The sequence below is a fragment of the Podarcis pityusensis genome (assembly GCF_964106645.2).
Source record: "Podarcis pityusensis genome assembly, chromosome: 3".
Classification (NCBI taxonomy): domain Eukaryota; kingdom Metazoa; phylum Chordata; class Lepidosauria; order Squamata; family Lacertidae; genus Podarcis; species Podarcis pityusensis.
This window is the reverse complement of record NC_138026.1, coordinates 63194301-63204113: the sequence shown is the minus strand read 5'-3', so window position 1 is coordinate 63204113 and position 9813 is coordinate 63194301. Positions and strand designations below refer to the sequence as shown.

The 9813-nt window shown below is 41.9% G+C and overlaps 1 protein-coding gene across 1 annotated transcript in view; it reads right to left on the bottom strand.

Annotated features, from left to right (window-relative positions):
- Positions 1-3925: 3925 nt before the first annotated feature.
- Positions 3926-9813, bottom strand: part of AIG1 (androgen induced 1) — a 79087-nt gene continuing 73199 nt past the window's right edge. The window contains exon 6 of the mRNA XM_080998590.1: positions 3926-6250. Coding sequence (XP_080854716.1) covers positions 6213-6250 — 38 coding nt within the window. The 3' untranslated portion in view covers positions 3926-6212. The remainder of the gene's footprint in view (positions 6251-9813) is intronic.

The window sequence follows — 9813 nt, the reverse complement described above, 5'->3', positions numbered from 1 at the left end:
CATCTGTTCATTCACCACCTTTAATCTTGCCGATTGCTGATGTTGTTTTTACTTGTTTTAGCAGTGAGCTTTTTATACAACAACAAATTTATTAAATTTGTGAGGTCCATGCCTTTACACAAAATACCATAAAACATTATTAAAAGATAAACAAAAAGATTATAAAAGTAAGCTAAAATTCATGCCATGCTGTCCCAGCAAGGAAACTACCCAATAAACCCCACCATTCAGGGAAGAAGATACAACAACAGGTTAGGAGAGCAATGGGAGGGACCTCACCGTTTCATCCAGGAACCATACCCTAGTTTTCATAGCCTTCACCACAAAGACCGCTACCACGTGAGAAATCCGTGGATCAGCGTCCACCAGTAAAAACTTTACTTGGTCCTCAGAGTTGACTATTGATTTGGGAATAGTTTGTAACATCGCATCCCTGAAGGCCGAATAGATGGGACAATACAACATGTAATGTATGAGATCCTCTTTGGTTCTCATATAACAAGGACATATCCGCTGCTCTACTGGGATTTTTGCATATCTGCCTGACAGATAGGCCGTAGGAATGGTTTGAAAACGGGCCATAGTAAAGGCTCTCCGAAGAGTGGGATTGGTGATATTCGCCAAGTAATTGGCGCAGATTTTGACTGCTTTCAGTCGGGGAAACCAGTGGAAGGACCCTGGGATCTGTATTTTTGTGGTATCTAACAGAGCGTCTCTCTCCAGGATCCATTTCCGGACTTTGTCCGGGCTCCACCGTTTGAGGATATTAAACTCCGGTAGGGTGTATCTAACCAGGATCTCAGATAAGTTTTGGCGCCAAGTGGTGTTCTTTTGAAAAGATACAAAGGCTTGTTTGGCCAATAAGGTGTTTGAAGTGTTTGCAAGGTTGATGTAAAATCGTAGGAATCTTAAGTGGGCCCTGGCAGACACAGAGGGTAAACCAACCTCCACCCTCGAGCTTTTTATAATGAACGGCAGGTTATGAATGCTTAACTAAGCAATTCAAAGTGTGGGTGGGGGAACTGTATTTTCCTATGTCCTGCTGGATTTGTAGTCCTACAGCAAAAAAAGCTGGCAGGAGGCCTGGGGAGTTCACTCTGTTCTCAGAGATTTTTTAAAGTTTTGTTCCCATTGGATCTGTCCCCCATCACCCTCCAGCAAGCCTCCTTTTCTACCTGACACTGGAACTTCCACTTCAGAGGATCACTGGTTGAAGATCCTTCCAGACCCTCATGATGAGGGTTTGTAAGGCTGGATCACTCCCTCTGCAGGCAAAGCTTTCTCTACTGCCTTGCAGGGAACTTAGGATTGCAACTTTAAATAAATAAGTATTCATGCAGGGGGCAACATGTATTTTTTTTTAATCAGTTCTACGTCCTCCAACCCACTTTGGATTGCTCTGTTAAACATTTATACCCTACCTTTTCCTCGCAACTAGATACCAGCTTACTTGAAGGATTGCCTCGTTCCCTCTGTGCTTGACAGCTTCTTTCTGCGGAACTTGTATTTCTATAGGTGCCATATAGTGTTTGTTCCACATCTGTGAGGAGTTGATTTGTTAGTGTGGCAGCATTTACGCTTTGCGACTCCCTGTTGGAAGTGCAACAGTCCATGTGGAACTGAAGTGTTAACTGTTAAAATCAGCTAGCCAAGAGGGGAGCAGATGTAGGTGCTGCTAGCAACCAGGGTGTGTGTGCCCTGATTGCCTGTGTAGCTCTGAGAGGTTTTTTCCTCTGTACATTTGGCTGAATGTCTCCCTGCTAGGGAGGGCATTCCCTGAAAGAGGACAAGACCTCTCCTTTTCTTTCTCCTCAAATTATACATGTTTTTGTTCAGTTTCCTCAGTAAAGTGTTATCAAGACCCTTTCCCTCTCTGTGTTATTTAAGAGACTTTGCTAACATATTCTATCCACTCTGCCACTTCTCATTTCAAGGAAGGAAAATGAACCTCAAAACCATATTTCTCCAATGGAAACAAGCTGTTTCAACTGAAGATGTCAGAGAATTCAACTGAAAACAGAAGCAGGGATGGAAATTGCTAATGTTCGCTTATTTGTCCCATGTCCAGAACAGATATCAACCCAGCAAATACTATTGGTGTTTTTTGTTGCTGTAGCTTTCAGTCCACAAATGATATGTAACTGATTGCTTTTCTCCCCATCCTCTATTTGCATTGCATTTCCTTTGCAGTGAAATGAATGGGGCAGAATAATGTAATGACAACATAACTTACACAATTTATGTAATCAATTACATAAATTATGGACGTTATATAATTTTACCACAGAGGACAGAGACACAAAAAGCAGTTTTGGGCAGAATATGAATTGTAGTGGAACAGAAACAGGGCTGCATGAGATGAATACAGAACAAAACGTGATGTCTTCTTACACCTCTAGTTTTAACTTTGTGCCACAGTCAAGACGCCCTTGAAATGTTAAGCTAGTTTTGAAGGAGGTGCTTTCCCATGGGTTCCTCTGATGCCTCTAGTTCAAAGACCCACAAACACATGGGAAGGGTACTGCATGTGTGGCAGCAAGATCTTTAAGTCATTAAAGGACGGTTGTGGGAAGCACAGACAGAAAGCACCCGAGGGCACGACTGTCATATTTAAAACACACCACAACTGAGAAGGTTTCCAATCTTCCTGCCATCTCAGATGCTCTGAACTGAAGACAAATGCTTGCTTTAAGAACAGTTTAGCGGCAGTTAAACACTAAATAAATTTGAGTGGAAACTCACCAAGGCGACTGCATTGCTGATCTTCAGCAGTCATGATCTCTGCTGCTAAGAGTGTTCCACAAAGCTCTGGCATCTGCTTGAAACAATGTCATCACTGCAACTCTTATCTAGGATGGTGGTTTCTCACTAGGATGACACATCAACATGACACAGCCCAAGAAATCAGTGTTGCGCTAAGAAAGATGAGCAATGAATTATTGTGAAGGGAAGACAAATGGGCAGCAAGTAACTGAGGAACTACTTGACAACAAGGTAGCTGATGATATGGAGATATATAGTACAAAAGGCTTTCTGGGTAGCCATAAATTGATAAAACTGGAATTACAGGATAAATTGACACTTGCAAAGCACATTTAGGGCTAGCTGATTCACTTCTCTTATGTGTATTTTAAGACGTTATGCATGCGGCGAATATTTTTTCTTCTACCAAGCCTTAGAGATGCTTGTCTGCATATGCTTTCTGCTTGTAACAAGATTTATATATAACCTGGAGGATGCTGTGAGCTGATCTAGATTTAGATGCAAATCTTTAGATATATCAGCTTTGATTTCGGTGCCGGGAGTTTGTGTAGGTGGCCTTAAAGGAACTTTCAGCTCTATGGTTTCATTCTACCAATAGGAAAATGCATACTATTCATCCTACATATTAGCATAGCATATTACAGAGAGTTGCCTTAACCATAAATATTTCTCACTAGCTTTTGAAAAAAGGTAAATTTATTATGTTGGGTGTTGTGTTGGTACGAGGTTGAGACTTTACTGTGTGGGTTTTACCAGCCGATTGTCCTTGTAAACACACTGCATGTTTGGAACACATCATCACTATGATGTCAGTCTGGTGCTTTGAGTTCAGGTTCAGCATGTGACCATCTAACGAGTTTTCATATTACAAAGGTAGCATCAAAATCCCCAGAACACAGGGGAGAAATTCATGTGGTTTGACCCACCCTCTTGGAAACTGGGGTGACACTGGTGTAGGAAACAGCTGCAGCTGGGATCACCTCCCATAAGGCCTCGGGCCTCTGACATTAACTTTGTGGCAGAGGAAGGAACCACACTGCAGCAACTCCCTGGCCACAAAAGGTAACCAGCGAATGAGACTCAAGGAAGCATGCCTAATGCCAAAAGTAGAAGACTACGCTAGCCACCGCAGGCAGAAAGAATGTAAACTGCTCTGTAATGCTTCAGTATTATAAGTTCTTTTATTATTATTTGCCATTTGTGCAGCGAGTAAAGTACAAAGGCCAGCATCCAGTGTTTAACGAATAAAAGGTCAATGAGAAACACAGACTTAGACTGCAGACATGCAAGTCCCAACAGCAAAGAATGAGTTATGCGAGCCTTGCCACGCGAAAGCACTCAAATACTATTAACAAAACGGCACAGACCTTTTTTTTTTTTACCAACCTGAACTTCACATTGTTGACAACGAAGCCTCAATTTACATTGCACCACTCGTGTTGAAAAATCTTGTACTAAACTTTCAAGCATTGTCTATAAATATTTCCTCAAAGAGATATGTGGCCAAAGTGAGGCCTTTCAGCCTTTTTGGTGCATTTGCTTCTGGCAACTACATTTTTAAAAAGCTTTCCAGAGGTAGAGCCTCTCTTACCAACTACATTTGAAGCTGCAATTCTATACCCATTTACCCGAGAGGAAACACTGTCTGAACTCCCAAAGTGTTGACTTCTGTCTGCATATGTATAGGATTATGCTCTAAATTCCTCTTCTGTCGGGAGACGGATATAGAATCATAGAATTGTAGAGCTGGAAGGGGGACCCCAAGTCCAATCCCCTGCAATGCAGGAATCTTAACTAAAGCATATATGAGATGGCCACCCAACCTCTGTAATAAAAACCTCCAAGGAAGGAGAGTCCACCACCTCCAGAGTGAGTACACCCCACTGTCAAAGACCTCTTACTGTAAGAACTCTGCCTGATGTTTAGCTGGAGTCTTTCTTCCTAGTATACTCTGTGAAAAGCGTTGACCAGTGGAAGGTTTTAGGGGCAGATGCAGCTCATGGAACAGTTTTGTTAGTGAGCTCTCGCTCCGCCAAGCTGTAATGAAAGCGTGGTAAAGATTTTTCCATACAGTTGTAAGGAAAATAAATTTGTTTTCAAAAATGGTGTGAGATATGCACTTCACACTGTTGCTCTCCAGGGTTTGCATGAATGCCCTGTGTCCACGACCCAGAGTTGTAAAAAGTCCTTACTGTTACTTTAGAATAACTTTATTGCAGAACCTGACCACTTGAGGAGTCCACTTCTGCCCCCCCGACCTCTATTTAGAACAGAGGTGGCCAGTTTTGTGGTTTGCAAAGTGCAGGAGGCCAGATTAGCAATTTTCTGCTCCCCAATGGTGTTACTAAAAATGGATATTCCACAATTTTTTGTGACATCTACTATTTGGCTATATGAAAAACTAAGCCTGACAATATTCTCTCCAAGCCGTGAAGCCTTTCCTGCTCAATAGATGTAGACCACTCCCAGACCCTAGACCACTGACTAGAGGCTGGTGATCCCTGAGACTACGGTGGTTGGACATCCTGCTTCTGTGACGCAAGGGGCCTTGGGCATGCTTTGCAGATTGCATGCTACTTCACTGGCTCCGGTTTGCTCCCCCAAGTGATCCTGAGTTGTTTGTGCAGTTGGACTGGCTCTGACTCAGCCACTCCTCTTACTCAATGCTCTCCTATTCCAATCCTACCATTCACCAATCCCTGTCTTCCTCATTTACTGTAAAATTTAAGTCCAATGCCAAATAAATATTAAATAAAAGGAGTCCATCTCGCCATTGCTCCTGGAAGGAGTATGATGAAGTTCTGCCATTTCCTCTTGATGTGAAGAGGTGGTGCTTTTAAGATGTACCTGAAAACACCTGAGCAGCAAGAACTTTTTTGAATGAAGGGAGACTATTCTTGTTTTTTATTGATGTGGTTTTGTACTTTAGCAGCACTGAGTAAAATCAGTTTGTTTTAACAATTTTATAGCCCTAGTTGACCGCCATTGTCCCAAACACTTCTTGTCCGTGTTATGATGATTAAAATTCCACAGAACTCTCTGATTTGTTAATTCCACAGAACTCTCTGATTCAAAATATTTGCGTGTGTGTGTTAAGTTTTCCACTCTTTTGAAGACGTGGCTTTATGATACAGCTAGATATGCAAACAATTTCCCCACTGTTTTCCAAATCAGAGACAGAGCAGACTTCAATAATGCTGCCACAGGAAAGACACTTAACATAGTAACATACATAATTACATGTGTAGAAGAGTCGTGGAGAAATGTATCATATATAGTGTTATGGGCAGAGGCAGGTATCAGGAAGGAGTGGGACAATAAATCAATATCCCTTTTCTTTTTTAAGAGAAAATAAAAGTATCCTGGATGCACTGTTCATGTAAATGGCCACTCTCTTGACACTGAGATGTCTTCCGTGTAGCAGCAAATCTTGTTTTCCTCTTTCATGTTCAGTCCAATTTAGGCTTTTCTTTTCCTTCTTCCATACCTGAGCACAAACAGAAAACAACTTTTGAAACGCCTGAGGAAATCGGAAGGCACTGCATCCTTATGCATCTTCTGCAAAATTTTGGGAGGAATTTAATGTTGTACATCCTAAGGTGATCATTCTGCCAGAGTATAAGCATTTGGGTTTGCCAAGCAGAATGATTCCCCCTCCCTCCATGCCCTGTTCCAAGGCTTCTCTTCACCCACCCCCAGGCCAATTTTGGACTGTGTGCAAGGGAGTGGGGAGGGAAAGAGCCCCATTGTGCAGATCTGCTGCTGCTGAGACTCATCTGCCAAACCCTGCCCTTTGTTTCTCCTTTGGTGCCTTCCCAATGCATGATAATAGGAACCAGAATGCTGACAAAATGGGGCCAGACTAACCAAATAATCTGCAACCATACTGGCTTTTTGCTGTTAAATAATAGCTTGTCTGATATATTTCTTCCACATTTGAAGCTCCTCCGCCTCGTTCCTTGTTGAATAATGGTGAAGATCATTCTTCATGATGTCTATTTACTTATGAGCATGTATTGTATTCATGGTTACAAAACAATGTCTATGCTGGGATAAGCAACAAAATATTTGAGGTTCTCCAAGTCATATTATTAACTGCTGATGGGTAGGTTTGGGGGCATCCTTTTAAAGCCATTAACTGTAATATGCATTTATGCCCACACAAAAATGTCCAGATTCTTATACCAGCTGTCTGTGACACCAGTCTACAGTCAGCCTTGATTTCAAAGACCTCAAACACACCAATAACTTGGATCTGTAATTGTAACAATATATCTGTATTAGCTCATTATAATGAGACCCATGAATTAAAATGCTGCAAGCAGCTTGGAAGGTTCAGCTGTTGCCTGAGTAGTATTCCATTGGTCGATTTCTTGCAGTTAATCCTAGCAATGGTTACTCAGAAGTAAATCCCAACAATTTCAAGGGGCTTATTCCCAGTAAGGCCCCATCCCGCTATGCAGCCATAGTATAGAGACTTAACTCCACTAAGACTTCCATCCTTTAGATTCAATGGGACTTATTTCAGAGCAGACCTGCAGTTGGTATGTACTAACTTGACTGTGGCGGTCTTAGCTTTTAGATTGCCAACATTTTGCAAGGTTTATTGATTTCAATAAAACATCCCAAAGTGATAAAGGATCATTGCCCCAGTCTCTCCTTCCTTACCAAAATTATACAAATAATTTTGCTTCTAGAGGTGCAGTTCTGAGGTGCCCATCTCCTGCCCATTCTCTACTACTAGAGAGACAGCCCTCCTTCCCCTTTCAAATCTGATGGCACAATCTTCTCTAAGTTCAGCAATACCCACACAAATGCCTCGACTCTGTGAGGGGGAAGGGGTGCTTCTGATCTTGCTCCACTTCTGCCCAATCTCAGAGACATCAGAAGTTAACTTTCCTACACAACAATTTTTTAAATGACCTCCTCCTCCCCCCCAAATGTTATTAGTATGGTAGGTGCACAGGTGTCTCTGGGTGCATTTGGCCTTTAATATTAATTTTATTTTAAAGTAATGTGGCCAAAGAAAACCCACAATCCATAGAGGAACATTGAAGCACAGCAAGGACAAAACATAGCCTGGAAATAGTCACCAGGTTGTTGTTTTTTCAGAGAGCTGAAGACACTTTGAAAGAAGGATCACTGCTTCTGGAGTGTACTACTCATTTTTGCTGGAGATAAAAACAACAGTTCTTACTGTTCCAAAACCTGCAAAACCTATTTCATAGAATCATAGAATCATAGAGTTGGAAGAGACCACAAGGGCCATCGAGTCCAACCCCCTGCCAAGCAGGAAACACCATCAGAGCACTCCTGACATATGGTTGTCAAGCCTCTGCTTAAAGACCTCCAAAGAAGGAGACTCCACCACACTCCTTGGCCGTCAGGCAAAATAAAGAGTGTGAAAATCATGGGAAGCAAAACCTCACTCAAAACCACTTTCTTTAAAAAGGATTCTTTATAACTATTGCCTGGTTCCAGCCTTCAAAAACCAAAATCAATTCCCAGAAACAACCAGAACAGAACAAAACCCCACCACAGATTCAACATATTGTAAACTGTAGGTGCGATAGAGGGAAATGTGGCAAGCAGTAAACATGTCGCTAGCTGCTCAAATGCTGAAGTCACCACAGGAACCAGAGGCAGCAGATGATAACGGGTTAAAAAAAATTGCAAAATTTCCCCGTCTTATTTTCCTTAAGCAAAATCTACAGGCAGCAACACTTACCTCATCTATGAAAAAGATCCAGGTATTGTCAACAGCATCCTTTACTGTGTTTCTCGTTCTTTTTGAGCAATCCAGGCAGTGAAAACCCAGCATAAGTAACTTGCAAGGCACAGAGAAGGGGGCTTGGATGGGGCTGTGAGAGGTGCTGCCTGCTTGTGTGTCCATGCGCTTGTTCAGGTGTGTGTGGGGGGGGTGCAGGTTCTGTTGAACCCCCTTGGGATTTGCCATGTGCAGGAATTGAACTCACAGTGTAACTCATTCATGGCCATTGATTGTGTTTTTCTGGCAATGGAAACATTCATCTCTTTCAAATGCTTGTTCCTGGGCAAAGTTCTATTCTTAGCTTCTGGCAAAAGTTTTGTTCTTTTGTCTGTTTAGCTAATTTGGACCAAACCACCCTGCCAAACACCTCCGATCTATTCTGAAAGTGTTTCTTTTGGAAGTTTCCAGTGCTGCTGCATATCCCAAAACAGAAATTTCTTATCTTTCTTTTCAATAGGACAGGGGTCTAGAGGGTGGGCAGAGATGAGAAGGAACCTCTCAAAAGGAAACCTGACCATAAATCACAGTACTTTTCAAATGGAAAATCTGCTTGGCTCAGATTTCTTACCATGGGCTTCTTTGAAAAACACACCCATATCTGTCCAAATTACAGCAGAGGGGCAAAAGCGTCTGGTAGTGGCGATTTTGTTGAAAGACAGAGTAATGAAGCAATTTGGTTTGGACATCGCCAATGGTCTACATACAATGGGCTGGGTGTTGCTGACAAACCAAAAATAATTGGATAGTCAGTCAAAGGTTTAAGAAAACAAAACAATGGCTCAGCTCCAGAAACGCATATTGGCTTTGGATCCTGTGCTGATGCCAATTCTGGTCTCCTGTGTCCTCTCTGCTGCTGGAGGAAACTTTTCCAGTGGTTTCAAGCTGTAGTGTTTCATTTTTCTTCATAAAAGAGCCTCTATCCTTTCTTGAGAAGCATTTTACTGCTGATGGATCAAATACCCTGGCAGAAATTATGTTATCTTCAGACCTGTGGGCTGACTCTGGCCCATAGAATGGGAAGATTTTTCTTTGCCTACCATGTTTGTGGTTTAGTTTGGAAAAAGTAACTGCAAATTATTTTGTCAGTAGTCGTGTGTGTGGTTGTTTTTTTTAAATGTAACTCTTAAAGGAAGAGAGGGGGAAGCCTTTCAGACTTGTAAATACCTTTTTCTTTCCACTCCAACCTTTATTATAGGATGGCAAAGCTCATTGTATAATTTTGTGATATGTGGTGTACTTGTCAAACCTTTTTAAGAACATCCAATTTAGATATTATCTGG